Source organism: Scylla paramamosain, chromosome 36 (assembly GCF_035594125.1).
Source record: "Scylla paramamosain isolate STU-SP2022 chromosome 36, ASM3559412v1, whole genome shotgun sequence".
Lineage (NCBI taxonomy): Eukaryota > Metazoa > Arthropoda > Malacostraca > Decapoda > Portunidae > Scylla > Scylla paramamosain.
The window spans coordinates 5,588,779-5,604,407 of record NC_087186.1 but is presented as its reverse complement, the minus strand read 5'-3'; the positions used below and the strand labels follow the sequence as shown (position 1 = coordinate 5,604,407).

Here is a 15,629-nt window from a genome sequence, read left to right as displayed (position 1 = left end):
TGAAGGTCCGCGTGGAGAAATGGAGACTAGTTTTTGTGGAGTGGAGATGGGTGTGGGTCCCTGAGTGGAGATGAGGGCTAGATGCGTGTGGAGGTGAGATATGGATGAGAGTGGAGGTTAGTTAAGGTGGAGGACGCGAAGGAGGAGGAGGAGGGAGATAAGAATGAAAAATGAATGGAAAGGAAATATAGAAATGACATGAGAGAGAGAGAGAGAGAGAGAGAGAGAGAGAGAGAGAGAGAGAGAGAGAGAGAGAGAGAGAGAGAGTCATAAACCACTTCAGCTTCTTCATGGGAGAGTGGAGTGGAAGTGAGAGAGAGTGAGAGGGGCAACGTGTATGGTGACTCTCTCTCTCTCTCTCTCTCTCTCTCTCTCTCTCTCTCTCTCTCTCTCTCTCTCTCTCTCTCTCTCTCTCTCTCTCTCTCACACCTCCTTTCTTCCCGCATCCTCTTCCCCTATTCAGTGTTTCCTCCTCCTCCTCCTCCTCCTCCTCCTCCTCCTCCTCCTCCTCCTCCTCCTCTTACATTTCTGGCCCTCATTCGTTTATTGTAGAGATGCGGGTGGGTCAGTGTCTCTCTCTCTCTCTCTCTCTCTCTCTCTCTCTCTCTCTCTCTCTCTCTCTCTCTCTCTCTCTCTCTCTCTCTCTCTCTCTCTCTCTCTCTCTCTCTCTCTCTCACGGGGTCTGGCTGCTTGTCTTTAGATCCTGGCCTGATTCTAAGTGACGTAGGATGTCCTCCTCCTCCTCCTCCTCCTCCTCCTCCTCCTCCTCCTCCTCCTCCTCCTGTAGTCTTTTTTTTTTCTCTTCAGATCAACCAGTCAGTCTTTCTTCTTATTCTTGTTGTTGTTGTTGTTGTTGTTGTTGTTGTTGTTGTTGTTGTTGTTGTTGTTGTTGTTGTTGTTCTAGTTCTGGTTCTTCCTCACCTACCAATTTTCCTCCTCCTCCTCCCCCTCCTACCTGAAGAGGTTACCTACCTGCCGGAGACTCACGTAGGGGCAAGGAAAGGGGTGAGGTTTGCCAAGAGGGGAGCGGCGCCCCTTCCTCCCTCCTCTCCCCTTCCTTCCCCTCCCTCTCTCCTCCTCCCCCTCTTCTTTTCTCCCTCTACTTTCTCTTCCTCCCTCCCTTATGCCTTTACCAGTAATTTCTTCCTCAATCCCTTAATCCCCCCTCCTCCTCCTCCTCCTCCTCCTCCTCCTCCTCCTCCTCCTCCTCCTCAAAAGTATCTTTTTTCATCCTTCGCTACTTCTCATTCGACATTTTTTGAACAGCCTCTCTCTCTCTCTCTCTCTCTCTCTCTCTCTCTCTCTCTCTCTCTCTCTCTCTCTCTCTCTCTCTCTCTCTCTCTCTCTCTCTCTCTCTCTCTCTCTCTCAAATAAATTATATTCGTAGTAGTAGTTGTAGTAGTAGTAGTAGTAGAGAGAGAGAGAGAGAGAGAGAGAGAGAGAGAGAGAGAGAGAGGGGGGGGGCAGACAGAAACAAACAGACAGACAGAAATAAGACGTACCGTGAGTGAAAGTAAGAGAGAGAGAGAGAGAGAGAGAGAGAGAGAGAGAGAGAGAGAGAGAGAGAGAGAGAGAGACCCAAAATATCCGGTGCCACGCGGTTCGTCGAGGCAACAGCAGTAATTCGGCCTTAAAATTATTGGTCTCTGCTGTTCTCCTTACACAGTCCTCTCTCGTCACTCCCTCGCTGCCTTCTTCCCTCTGGTACCTGTGACTTGTTCCCTTTAAGTGGTCTCTGAAGGGCATCTGTTCTCTTTTTTCTAGTTTATTGTCAATTTAGTGGCCCCTGTTCATCATTTTTATTGTTGTTGTTGTTGTTGTTGTTGTTGTTGTTTTCTCTTTCTCCTCCTCCTCTTTCTGATTTTCTTCTTTTTCGTTTTCTTCTTTATCTTCTTTTGTTTTATTCTGCGTCTTCTTCCTTTTCTTCTCCTTCTAAGACCACCACCACCACCACCACCTCCACTAATACCACTATCTTTGCCTCTCTCGTCTCAGCAGTATATCCTCCTCCTCCTCCTCCTCCTCCTCCAATTTTTGTTCTGCTTTTTATTTAATATGGTCTTAAAATATGGTATCTAGTCTCCATTATGTTGTCTGGTATCTAAAATGGTTTCAATATTTAGTGTCTTTCTTGGTGAGGTCTTTAATTTTTTTTCCGGTCTTTTTCATGGTCTCTACTTGGCTACTGAGGTTTAAAAATGGCTACGTCTCTTTAAATAGTCTCTTTGAATAGAATATATGAATCTACTAGTCTCTCTCTCTCTCTCTCTCTCTCTCTCTCTCTCTCTCTCTCTCTCTCTCTCTCTCTCTCTCTCTCTCTCTCTCTCTCTCTCTCTCTCTCTCTCTACCAATGTGACTTATTTGTGCTCTAAGTGTCTGTTTGTTTGTTTCGTGGTAGTGGTGGTGGTGGTGGTGGTGGTGGTGGTGGATGAGTCACCTCTGTGTTTCACCTGTTGCTTTATTTAATTTGATTTAGTCAGCTCTCTCTCTCTCTCTCTCTCTCTCTCTCTCTCTCTCTCTCTCTCTCTCTCTCTCTCTCTCTCTCTCTCTCTCTCTCTCTCTCTCTCTCTCTCGTGATATTTTTTATTATATTTTATTTATTATTACTATTATTATTATTATCATCATCATCATTATTCCTCCTCCTCCTCCTCCTCCTCCTCCTCCTCCTCCTCCTCCTCCTCCTCTTCGTCCTTGCGTTTCGTCGGGAGGTCAATGACACAGGAGAAGAAGGAGGAGGAGGAGGAGGAGGAGGGGGCAGAGGGGCTGGGGGTGATAAGAGGGGAATAGGAGAGTAGGAGAAGGAGGACGGGGGAGGATTAAAGGTAAGGGAGGAGGAGGAGGAGGAGGAACGGTCACTATGTGCATTTAAACGAAGTGGAGGAGGAAGAGGAGGAGGAGGAGGAGGAGGAGGAGGTGGGCGGTTCAGTACACGATTTGCAATATAACGCAACGGTACTGTGAGAGAGAGAGAGAGAGAGAGAGAGAGAGAGAGAGAGAGAGAGAGAGAGAGAGAGAGAGAGATTCAGCCTTATTAATTTGTGCTCATTGTCTCATTCATTAATTCATTCGTTTATTTAACTTTTCCTTCACTTTGCATTACACTTCCCATGATTAATGCACAGGTAACGTTGATCAGTTTTATTTTAATCTATATTTTATTCTATTTTGTATTTCAGTTTTTCCTTCCTTTCTTTTCTTTGTTTCCTCGTTTAGTTTTTCCATGTTAGTTATTTTTGGTCAACAATATTTCCTTTCTGGTTTATTTTATTATTCTTTCTACTTATTCATCTACATTAATTTTTCGCCCTGTGATTTTCCTTTTTTTTTCCCGTTTCCTCATTTTATTTTCCTCGTTAGTTATTTTTCTATCAGTAATACTTCCTCTTCATATTATTTTCCTATTATTTTATCTGTTCATTCATTTACATACTTGCACTTTTCGTCGTATATTTTATTTTATTTATTTATTTTTTTTATTCATTTTCACCTACGCACATTGATTCATTTCCATTGTATACATTTCCCACTCTCCTCTTCATTTACTCATCATCTACGCATACTTTCATTCATTCTCCATTTTATACACATATATTTTCTATCATTTACGCTTGTATTTATGTATTTTTTTTTACGCCACGCCTTGAAACGAAAATAAAAAACACTTCTGTCTATTGAACTTTGATTTCATTTATTTATTTATTTAGTTAGTTGTGTTTGTAGTTTATTTTCATTTATTGCGAAGGAGGAGGAGGAGGAGGAAGCGAAGGAAGAGGAGGAGGAGAAGAAGAAGGAAGAGGAGTGTACAAGAGGCGGCTCGATTGATGACAACTAGGAGGAGGAGGAGGAGTAGGAGGAGAGAGGGTGTGCCAATGGTAGGAGTGCCAGAGAGAGAGAGAGAGAGAGAGAGAGGTGGGGGGTGAGGAAAGCAGTTGGCACCATTGAAGTGAAAATGACATCACCTCTCTCTCTCTCTCTCTCTCTCTCTCTCTCTCTCTCTCTCTCTCTCTCTCTCTCTCTCTCTCTCTCTCTCTCTCTCTCTCTCTCTCTCTCTCTCTCTCTCTCAGCTACGCCCTCTTCCGGATCTATCAGTCACTCAAGTTGATGGGATTCTCTCTCTCTCTCTCTCTCTCTCTCTCTCTCTCTCTCTCTCTCTCTCTCTCTCTCTCTCTCTCTCTAGTTTCGTAATTCTTTTCTTTTTTTAATCCTTCTCCTCCTCCTCCTCCTCTTTAAACCCCACTTCTTCATCCATTCTCACACCCTTCACTATTGCCAGCCCCTCCTCCTCCTCCTCCTCCTCCTCCTCCTCCTCCTCCTCCTCCTCCTCCTCCTCCTCCTCCTCCGCAGTGTTGCCAACCAGTCATCTTTCACTTAAAACATCCGTTACACTCCATTACATTAATAACTTCTATTTAACCTTTCTTTTTTAACCCCAGCGAAGAGGAGGAGGAGGAGGAGGAGGAGAAAGAAGACGAGGAGGAGGATGGAAAGGAGGAAGAGGAGGGAGGGGGTAGGTAGGCACTCTGTCCTTGCCGCCACAAACACACAAACTTTTCGTGGTGTGTCAGGTAAAAAACGTTGGCATTGGTGGGTTGGTCTCTCTCTCTCTCTCTCTCTCTCTCTCTCTCTCTCTCTCTCTCTCTCTCTCTCTCTCTCTCTCTCTCTCTCTCTTTGGCATCAATTTTGGCACCCCTTATGATGTGTTTTGCTGATGTCTATTTTGCGTCTTCTTCTTCTTCTTCTTCTTCTTCTTCTTCTTCTTGTAGTCGTCGTCATCGTTATCCTTCTTTTCTTGTTTTTATCTCTCGTCTTCATCTTTTTTTTTTATTTTTTATTCTTCCCTTTATTGTTCTTTTCTCCTTTTCTTGCTAATTTCGTAATTCGGAGAGAGAGAGAGAGAGAGAGAGAGAGAGAGAGAGAGAGAGAGAGAAGGAACGTATATAAAGATGAACAATAAATCTCTCTCTCTCTCTCTCTCTCTCTCTCTCTCTCTCTCTCTCTCTCTCTCTCGGGAAGAATCACTAGCCCCTTCAGAGCAGTCAGTCAGCGCTGCGTCTCTTAGCAATGAGGAGCAACACCGCGTAACCAAAGCCTTGCTAAAACGCGCGCCTTCACCTCACACAACTCCAACTTTCATAAATCTTAGCTCGTGTTGGCGCAGCTTGGGCGGGACAAACAAAGCTGGTTAAGGGACTTGCTGTGTGCCGCTCGAGCGTAATAGAAGAAGAATGGGCAACGTTTTCTTTAATGCTTGATCTTCTACGTAGTTTTCTGTGTTGGTGGATAAGAGGGAGCGTTTTCAAGTAATGGGTGGAATAATGGAGATAAGTTTATGATGATGAGAAGAATAATGGGTAACGTTTTCATTAATGCTTCATCCTCGTAATGTTGTACCTATGTAATTTTCTGTGTTAGGTGGATAACAGGGGACGTTTTCAAGTGATGGGTGGAATGTTGGAGATATGTTATGGTGATGAGGAAAGGAGAGAATGGGGAATAGAGGAAAGAGGGAGGGGAGGACATAAGATGGAGAAAATCTGTAGGAAAATCAAATACGAAAATATAAGATTTGGCATATATTTGTAGAGGTTATTATTATTATTATTGTTTTTTTTTTTAATGGAAGATGATAGATGGGCATGAATGAAATCAAAATTAATGGAAAATAAAAAAAAATGTGGAAAATGGCTTTGAAGTTATTTATTTATTTATTTTCATTTATAGTTTGCCTTTTAGTGAAATTTGACTGATGAAAGAAAAAAAAAGGAGGGGGAGTGATATCATGAGAATAAGGGAAAAATGTAGCTACTTAACGATTGACGCAGTTAGAGAGAGAGAGAGAGAGAGAGAGAGAGAGAGAGAGAGAGAGAGAGAGAGAGAGGAGCATCAGTCGTGTGTTTTGTTTGTATGCAGTCCATCTTCTATTTTAGGAAATGTTACTTAGCACTACAAGTTTTGGCTTCCAGAAGAAAATATTATGATTTACCACAGACACGTTTATCAAAGCATTCGCTCGACGCCAGAATATATCATGTTATTCATCTGCTCTTCATAACTCCACTTATTCACTTACACCCTCAACCTCCTTGGCTTTTAATGACAGTATGACACTTTTTAATTCATTTGAGCAATCCTAACCTATTATACTAAGCAAAACTATAACTACACTCTAAAAAGATTGGATAAATTTAAATATTCGACCAGTCATTTCCCCTGCAGTTGTGCATTTAGAATTTATACTGGAAACTTGCATCACAACTGTTTATTAAGTCTAAACAAATGTCTTAGCAGATAAATTATATTCTAAACTGACACCACTACGTTTTATTAATTTTTAGAAGCCATAGCAAACTGATGATACTGTAAACCTGCACCGCGTTATATTATTAAGTTCTAAAAACCATAACAAATCCATTCTTAGTCTAAACTTGCACCACAACAATGTATTAAGCTTAAAGGAACGCCCTAGTGGTCATAAAGTTAATCAGTTACGTTCCCAGAAGAGAGGAGACTTGGGGAGGCGAGAATCACAGGAATGTTAATGAAAACGAGAAACAGATATGGTTCTGCGGAGGGTTGAGAAACAGAAGAGGTTCTGCAAAGCGTTGAGTGCTTGAGTGAGAGAAGGGAGTGTATGTGTGTTGACCTACTTATCTCTCTCTCTCTCTCTCTCTCTCTCTCTCTCTCTCTCTCTCTCTCTCTCTCTCTCTCTCTCTCTCTCTCTCTCTCTCTCTCGTACCCTTTATCACTCCCACGCGCCTAATTATATACTTTATATTTATGTTCTTGTCTCGTCTCGTCTCCTGTCTGTCTGCCTGTTTCTCTCTCTCTCTCTCTCTCTCTCTCTCTCTCTCTCTCTCTCTCTCTCTCTCTCTCTCTCTCTCTCTCTCTCTCTCTCTCTCTCTCATTCTTCTTATTCTTATTTTTCTTTTTCTTTATGTTTATCAGTTTCTCTCTCTCTCTCTCTCTCTCTCTCTCTCTCTCTCTCTCTCTCTCTCTCTCTCTCTCTCTCTCTCTCTCTCTCTCTCTCTCTCTCTCTCTCATTCTTCTTATTCTTATTTTTCTTTTTCTTTATGTTTATCAGTTTCTCTCTCTCTCTCTCTCTCTCTCTCTCTCTCTCTCTCTCTCTCTCTCTCTCTCTCTCTCTCTCTCTCTCTCTCTCTCTCAATAGGCTAGTGGTTCTTTGATTGAGTGGCTCCCTGGGTCGAGTTACGTCCATGTCTAGGATACGCGTTCGTACCCCGGTAGCTCGTCTGGGCTCGGATGTCAGACTTTAATCGTTCCTTTAACTATTTGAGACTTTCTGGATTTCTTTTTTATTTTTTTTTTTTATTTTTTTATTTTTTTATCTTTTTTTTTTTTTCCTTGTTCAGTTTTGTTTTGTTCAATTATGTTCATGATCCTTTTTATTTTTTATTATTCTATTTGGTTTTCATGTTTGTATTACGTTTTCCTTCTATTAATGGGGTTAATACAAACGTTTTTCTCGTTCATACGTTTTGTGTTACATTTTTTCTGTAATTTTTTTAAAGTTAATTTACCTGGCCTTTCGTTATATTTTATTATATTTCTAGTATTCCCCCTTTTTTCCTGACTTTTTTTTTCACAAGCTTATCTCAGAAAAAAAAAGAAACATACGCTCGTTTCCCTTAAATATATAATCATTAAAAATGATCTTCGTTCCATTCCCTTAAGAATAAAAACAACCACACTCAGTAACAAATAGTAACTAAATCCCACACCACTAAACATCAGAAAACAAATCGAATCATAAATAAATAATAATACCATCACTAAAAGGATCAGCGATTTGAGTGTCAAGGGGCGTCCTCTCCTACTGATTACGGGCAAGACGAGTGCAGTGGTATTACGCAACGGAGGGCGAAGGGAAGGGGATGGGGAGGGAGGGGTTGAAAGGGGGAGGGGTGAGGGGGATGGATAGCATTCAAGAGGGGAGGGGGGTGTCGGGTGGCAACAAGAGGCTTTGCAAAGAGTGTATCGTGTATCTTTACCCCCTGCAAGTCCTCCTCCTACTCCTCCTCCTCTTCTGCTTCTTCTTCTTCTTCTTCTTCTTCTTCCTCTTCCTCTTCCTCTTCCTCTTCTCTCCCTCCATCGCCATGCCTTCATTCCTCTCATCACCTCCTCTCGGCCATTTTAGGCTCGTAATCCTCTTCTCAGGGACTTACAAGGCCACACACACACACACACACACACGTACGTACGTACGTACGTACGTACGTACTGACAGACGCGGGCCAACACCAACGCACATCCCACACACACACACACACACACACACACACACACACACAGCACGCCATATAAGCCAATCCTAGTAAAAGAGCGACTGGAATTTGTAAGGAGGGTTTAAAGAGTTGAATCCCAAGTATAAGGAGTTGAATTCCAAACATAAAGGGTCGGATCCCATTACCATTTAGTCCCTTTGTGCCTCCTGACGGGTGCCTCATCTCTCCTGGGGTTCCTCAAGAGGGTAATAAGGTCCCGGGTTGTTTGTCTCCCAGCAGGTGCCTGAAGGAGGGCGTGGTGTTGGGGGGAGGTTAGGTTAGGGCGTAGTACTTCTGCAGGAGGCGTAACCTACTCCTGATGGCGAGTTTTTGCAAGGCGGCCCACGCTGCACTAGATTGGCGAGAGAGAGAGAGAGAGAGTTTGTGTTGGGTAGGGTTGGGTGTGCCTGTGTGTAGTAGTGGTGCTATTAGTAGTAGTAGTAATAGTAGTAGTAGTAGTATTGCAGAGAGAACGAAAAAATTAAAGAAGAATAAGATAAAAGATAAAAAAAGAAAAGGAATGATGAAAATAATGAAAAAAATATGGAAGGATGGAGAAAAGAAAGCAAGTAAACAAAAAATCAAGTAGTAGTAGTAGCTGTTGTTGTTGTTGTTGAATAGGGTATTAGTTTTGTTTGCATATTGAAGTCAGACAGGCAAAGAGTGTAGGTTACCCTCTCTCTCTCTCTCTCTCTCTCTCTCTCTCTCTCTCTCTCTCTCTCTCTCTCTCTCTCTCTCTCTCTCTCTCTCTCTCTCTCTCTCTAGTACTCAGTGTTACGAGGCTGTGAGGAATTCTGTTGCGAGAATGTTTATTTGGAGTCGTGATATGAATACATTGCACAAGAGAGACAGAGAGAGAGAGAGAGAGAGAGAGAGAGAGAGAGAGAGAGAGAGAGAGAGAGAGAGAGAGAGAGAGAGAGGCAGTACGCATTTGAAATTAATAGCTGCTTCAGATGGACTCTTAATAAATTCAGGGCCGCGTCTTACATGTCTCCAGCCCCGACACGTAGGCCAGTAAATACTTATGGCAGTACGAGGCTGTCACTTGCTCGTTCATTTAAAAGGTGCCACTAGTAGTAGTAGTAGTAGTAGTAGTAGTAGTAGTAGTAGTAGTAGTAGTAGTAGTATATGTTTTTGTTGTAATAGTTATTGTTGATGCTGTTGTTGATGTTGTTGCTGTTGTTGTAGGAAGAGGAGGAGGAGGAAGAGAAGAAATAGCAGTAGTGATTTTATTATTATATTACGCAAAAACAACAACAACAACAACAACAACAAGAGCAAGACGTATAAAAACAATAATCATCACCCAGAGCACAGGAACTGAAAATAAAAACACTTCATATTTTAGGGGTAATCTCGTATTTGTGACAGCGTAATACTTTAATCCCCTCTAAGACACCCTACCTTCTAACCTTCTCCCTGCTGCTCCCTCGTCTCAGATTGCCGTCACAGTATCACCTTCCTTCTCATCGTAGCCTAACATCTTTCATCCTGCTTATTATTGTGACCTAGTATTCTCATTTTCCTTTTACATGTTTTAGTGGTAATTTTGTGTCTCCTTGATGTTTGTTTTCTTTAATATACTCTCTCTCTCTCTCTCTCTCTCTCTCTCTCTCTCTCTCTCTCTCTCTCTCTCTCTCTCTCTCTCTCTCTCTCTCTCTCGTGTCATATTTTAACGGTACTGATTTCTTGTTTATTTAATTAGTTAGTCGCTTAGTTCCTCATTTATTTGGTTAGTTAGTTAGTTAGTCAGTCAGTTTGTGAATGAATGAGTTTGTTTGTTAGTAAATCAGTCAGTGAGTTAAGTCAGTTTGTTAACTATTTCAAACTAGCCTTCTTCTCTACCCATTGTCTGTGTACTAATGTTGTGTGTGTGTGTTACAGTATGTGTACTAATACCGTGTGTGTTGCAGTCTGTGTACTAATATCGTATGTGTTGCAGTCTGTGTACTAATGCTGCGTGTGTGTTTCAGCTGATCGGCGTAGGCCAGCTGATCATGGCCATCTACTGCCTCCTCAACATCAAGGAGACGCGGAAGAGGCTCAAATTCAACAATGCTGTCACCTTCGGCATCGTGGACCCCGACTCTGATGCTGGTGCGTTCACTACTACTACTACTACTACTACTACTACTACTACTACTACTACTATGCCTTAACGAATTTGATTTTATATAGTTTTCGCTTAATTATACCGTTTAATTTCTATCCTATTCCTCTTCTCTTCACCTTCCTTCTCCTCTTTCTTCTCATCCTTCGTTATATTCGTCTTTCTTATGTTCAATGTCCTTCCTTTATCTTCGTTGATTTCCTTCTCATCTTTCAACATTATAGTCTTCCTCCCCCTCCTCCTCCTCCTCCTCCTCTTCCTCCTCCTCCTCCTCCTCCTCCTCCTCCTCCTCCTCCTCCTCCTCCTCCTCCTCCTTCCTTGAAACATTTCAGTAGGTGTTTCAAACTCATCTCTCGCTTAGTTGTAAAAAGAAAACGTTCAAGTCACCCTTCTACTATCCTACCTGCTGACAAAGAAAACGTTGAATTCTCACGCCAACTTAACTAAACTTAACTATTGTGTTCAAGATCCGTGACAGATTAATGCTTTTGAAATTCTTGCAATATTTATTTTTCTGTTTTTTTTTTTTTATTTCATGTACGTACTTATTTATTCATTCGTTCATTTATTTTTTTTTTCAGTTAGACAATTCGTAAAAAGTACCTAATGTTTTGTATTGTTAGTGTTGTGTGACGGTTTTCTCTTGTCCCCCTCAGCTGCCTACATCTTCTTCGCCATCCTGCTGTTAGTGGCCTGCATCTACATCATCTCCTCACTGGTCCTTATTCACGGCGTCCGCACAGTACGTAAATAATAATAATAATAATAATAATAATAATAATAATAATAATAATAATTGGTTTCTTTAGTATGTGCAGCTCGATAACTGAAAATATACAGATAAGGGAGAATGCAAGAAGCCGCCAAGCCTACACGGGGCAGTTCCTGTTTCAAACTTTATCTGAAATTATTATCGTGCCATTAGTAAAATTAGGTTAGGCTCAACTTGTGTACATGCAACGCCTTCAATAAATTAATTTCCCCATTAGTCACTATCTAAATATACTCGTACTTCAAAAGAATAAGTTAAGCATTAAAAACACATATACAGTATCAAGTAATCATATTTAAAAGTAACAACAGTAACTTTAGATCCCATCCTACCATCCTCTATTTGTGATTGTAACCTCTCCCTCCACTCCTGCAGAAGAGAAGGTTCCTGCTGCTGCCGTGGGTCTTCTTCACCTTCCTCAACATGGTGATGGCCTTCTCTGGCGGCATCCTCGCCCTCATCAACTCCCACGGCTACGCTCTGCCCATCGTCGTCGGCTGCATCGTGCTCGTCATCAGCATCATCTGGATATATTTCACCTGTGTTGTGTTTAGCTTCTTCCAGGCACTGCAGGACGGGGACTACTGGTGATTCTCTCTCTCTCTCTCTCTCTCTCTCTCTCTCTCTCTCTCTCTCTCTCTCTCTCTCTCTCTCTCTCTCTCTCTCTCTCTCTCTCTCTCTCTCTCTCTCTCTCTCTCTCTCTCTCTCTCTCTCTCTCTCTCTCTCTCTCTCTCTCTCTCTCTCTCTCTCTCTCTCTCTCTTCTCTCTTTCAACTCGTTCTTTGTCCCTCCTCTCCCTCCCTCTTCCTCTTTCTCTCACTTCCTCCCTCTTCTTTTCTTTTATCGCCTCTCAGTTCTTACATCAGTGTCTTTTTATCCAGTTTTTGTTGCTTTGTCTTCCTTTATTTAATTACCAACTTTTTTTTTCATCTTCAGCATTTCACTTCCTTATTTTTGTGTGTTAATGGCTCTTTTAAAAATTTCTAAGTCTCTCAATAATTGCTACTCCACTTTGTTTATTCTCCTTCCTCATTCCTTCCTCATGAATTTTGTTTACGATGCTCTTTTTTTTCATATTATCTACCTTTTTTTTTTTTTTTTTTTTTTTTTTTTTTTTTTTTTTTTTTTTTTGTATTCTTCCTCCTCCTAACCCTTCCAGTTCACACATCTGCCTCACCTCATCGCGGTCTGCTTATAACCCCCCCCCTCACACTGGGCTGCAAAGTGTCACCCAACATAGTATTAACTTGAGCTGTCCACATCCATCACACCCTGGTCCCGTCGCCCAAGACAGACCAGGGGTGCTGAAGAACGTGGAGCTGCCTGCCTGTAGACCAAATGGTAGAGATTGTAACCCACTGCAGGCCACATCTGTCATTATACGAGGTGTGTCATTAAAGTTCCAGGACTGGTGTCCTAAAAGATGAATTTCAAACCCAAGCCACAAACCACCATATTTCCCCTTCAAAGTAATCCTTCTGGAGTATACAACTGCGCTCCCAACCCTCTACAGTCACTAATCTTTTTCTTACGTGCTTTTAAAATCATGTCCTCTGTTGCAGGTCGTTTAACAATGAGCGCTGAACAGCGAACAAACTTGAAGTTTTTGGTGCAGTTGGGGGAAAACGCCGTCAGAAGCACTGGGTATGCTGCAAAAAGTGTACGGGGATGAGACAATGTCACGCTCACGTGTTTTTGAGTGGTGCAAGAGGTTCAAAGAGGGCCGGGAGGACGTGGAAGATGACCCCAGGAGTGGAAGACCCTCAACGAGCAGGAATGAGGCCAATGTTGAGCGTGTCAAGCAGATGGTGCGTGACGATCGTCGGTTGACTGTTCGAAAGATCGCAGATGAGCTTGGCATGAACCACAACAGCGTGTGGAAGATTATCACTGAAGATCTGGGCATGCGGAAAGTCTGTGCGAAGATGGTGCCGAGACTCCTGAACGATGACCAGAAGGGACGACGCATGCAGGTGTGTCAGGACATCCTCGAGCGTCTGGAAACTGAACCAGACTTGCTCAGGAGAGTCATCACCGGCGATGAGTCCTGGGTATTTGAGTACGACCCGGAGACCAAACGCCAGAGCCTTCAATGGAAGAGTCCGGCGTCGCCACGGCCGAAGAAAGCAAGGCAGTCCAGGTCCAGCTTCAAGGTCATGTTGATCGCTTTCTTCGATGTGAGGGGCATCGTCCACTGCGAGTTCTTGCCACAGGGCCAGACAGTCAACCAACATGTGTACAAAGAAGTACTGCGGCGTCTGCTTCGTGCAGTGCGCGAGAAGAGGCGGGAGTTGTGGCAGGGCAACTCGTGGCTGCTTCACCACGACAATGCGCCTGCTCACAATGCCCTGAGCATCAGAGAGTTCTTGGCCAAGAAGAACATCGCCGTGCTGGAGCAACCGCCCTACTCACCTGACCTCGCTCCGTGCGACTTCTTCCTCTTCCCCAAGCTCAAGGAGGTCATGAAGGGGACCCGTTTTGATGATGCGGACGACATCAAAAAGGCCGTGACGACGGAGCTGAGGAGCATCCCGCAAGAATCCTTCCAGCAGTGCATGCAAGCCTGGCAGAGAAGGATGGACAAGTGCATGCGGTGCCAGGGGGATTACTTCGAAGGAGATAACCTATAGTTTGTAGCCTGGATGTGAAATAAAACTTGTGTGGCACCAGTCCTGGAACTTTAATGACACACCTCGTATACCTGTCATTGTGTGTTTTATTTATTTATTTTTATTATTTTTTTTTCTGTAGGATTCCATTTATGGTTATTATTATTATTATTATTATTATTATTATTATTATTATTATTATTATTATTATTATATGCATGTCTATCTATAATTTACTATATTGACAATTGGGAAAGTCTCAGAAAATGTACAATGTTTGAATATTGCTTTATTTATGTACTTCCAAACCATCCCACCTATGATTAATTAATACACACATATCACGTATACTTTATCCTATACATAGGTGACAAATGAGTAATCAAGTCTCATCCTATACTAGCATATAATATACATATACCTCCATGTATACTGAAGGATTCTATTTTGCACATGTATTTTGCTATGTATCACTCCTATGCAGTATTGTATGTATGTGTGTACCCCTCCCTGCCACCTGCCAGACACAGGCGAGGTGGTGTGTCAGTGCCTGTATTGGTTATGTAAATGTTTGGTGAGGCATTGGAAGATAGCCATCCATTACCTAAAGGATGATAAGGGAAAGTGAATGATAAGATACAGACAGACGCAAAGTGATAAACAGGATATAGGGAACAATTAAATGATGCACCTATAGATGATTGTGTTCAAAAGAAGGTAGAAAAATTTAATTAAAGAATTTATAGAAAAAAATGAAGTTTATCATAATAGTCGATCTCATATGTTGAAAAATTGGTATAGGCTTGTATCTCCTTATGTTATTTATGTTTGAATGTGTTTATTCCTAATAGATGGGAGAAAAATGTAGAAACGTAACAGAAAAGTACAACATGGAATAACTTCGATATTAGATCATGGATATGCTGCAAAATTATCACTATTTAGGGGTCATGTATTAAAGCGAGTGATGTGTTTCCTGGTAACATGAAAGACTCGCCTCATCCACCACAGAAAACCAGTGGAAAGCAGTATTATTATCATTAATTATTCATTTATTTACTTTGTTTGATTTTATTCTTATTTTTCCAGCCATTCTTTGCCAGCGTGTGATGCAGTGGTTGTAAATATTGCCAGATAAAACTCAAAGGATAAGATAATGCTACTCAGTTCATTATTATTATTATTATTATTATTATTATTATTATTATTATTATTATTATTATTATTATTATTATTATTGCTATTAGTATTGAATTTGATCCTTAATGTTCAGTGGTACAATTCATGTGAGGATTTTGAAAGTTAAGAAAGAGGGAGAAGTGACATTGTATGGCAAGAGAGCGAGGGAGGTGATTTGTGAGTAGTGATGGCACAGGTTAATTGAAGGTGTTGTCATACAGTCCTCATCTTCACCTGGCAGTTATGAGTAGGAGTGTGAGAAGGACAAGTTTGAAATATAATATGCATTTATTTATTTATTTTTTTTCTTTATCTTGTTATTTACTCAGTATTTTTCTACATATACTGCTTCCCTCGCTCGTATTTTTCTTTCATTATAATTATATTTATCATTTTATTTTATTTATTCATTATTTTGGCCACATTTTACACCATCTCCCTCGCTCATATTATATTTTCATCATAATATTCATCTGTGTAATTTTGTTTTATTCAGTTTTTAATATTGCAGAAAAATAGTTTCATCACATTTAATGATTTCCTTTCATCGCATTACGCTCGTATTTCACCAACACCAGTTTTCTTTTTAATCATTGTAATTATCATCCTAATTATGTAACGTTTGGCTTTTATTATCACCACCATCATCATTTTACCATTAATTACCAGATATTT

At 41.4% G+C, this 15,629-nt stretch overlaps 1 protein-coding gene across 1 annotated transcript in view; it reads left to right on the top strand.

Moving 5' to 3' along the window:
- The window catches only part of LOC135090860 (uncharacterized), a 30,852-nt gene extending 18,550 nt beyond the window's left edge, over window positions 1-12,302 (top strand). The window contains exons 2-4 of the mRNA XM_063987983.1: window positions 10,259-10,382; window positions 11,052-11,137; window positions 11,543-12,302. Coding sequence (XP_063844053.1) covers window positions 10,259-10,382; window positions 11,052-11,137; window positions 11,543-11,758 — 426 coding nt within the window. The 3' untranslated portion in view covers window positions 11,759-12,302. The remainder of the gene's footprint in view (window positions 1-10,258; window positions 10,383-11,051; window positions 11,138-11,542) is intronic.
- Window positions 12,303-15,629: the final 3,327 nt, after the last annotated feature.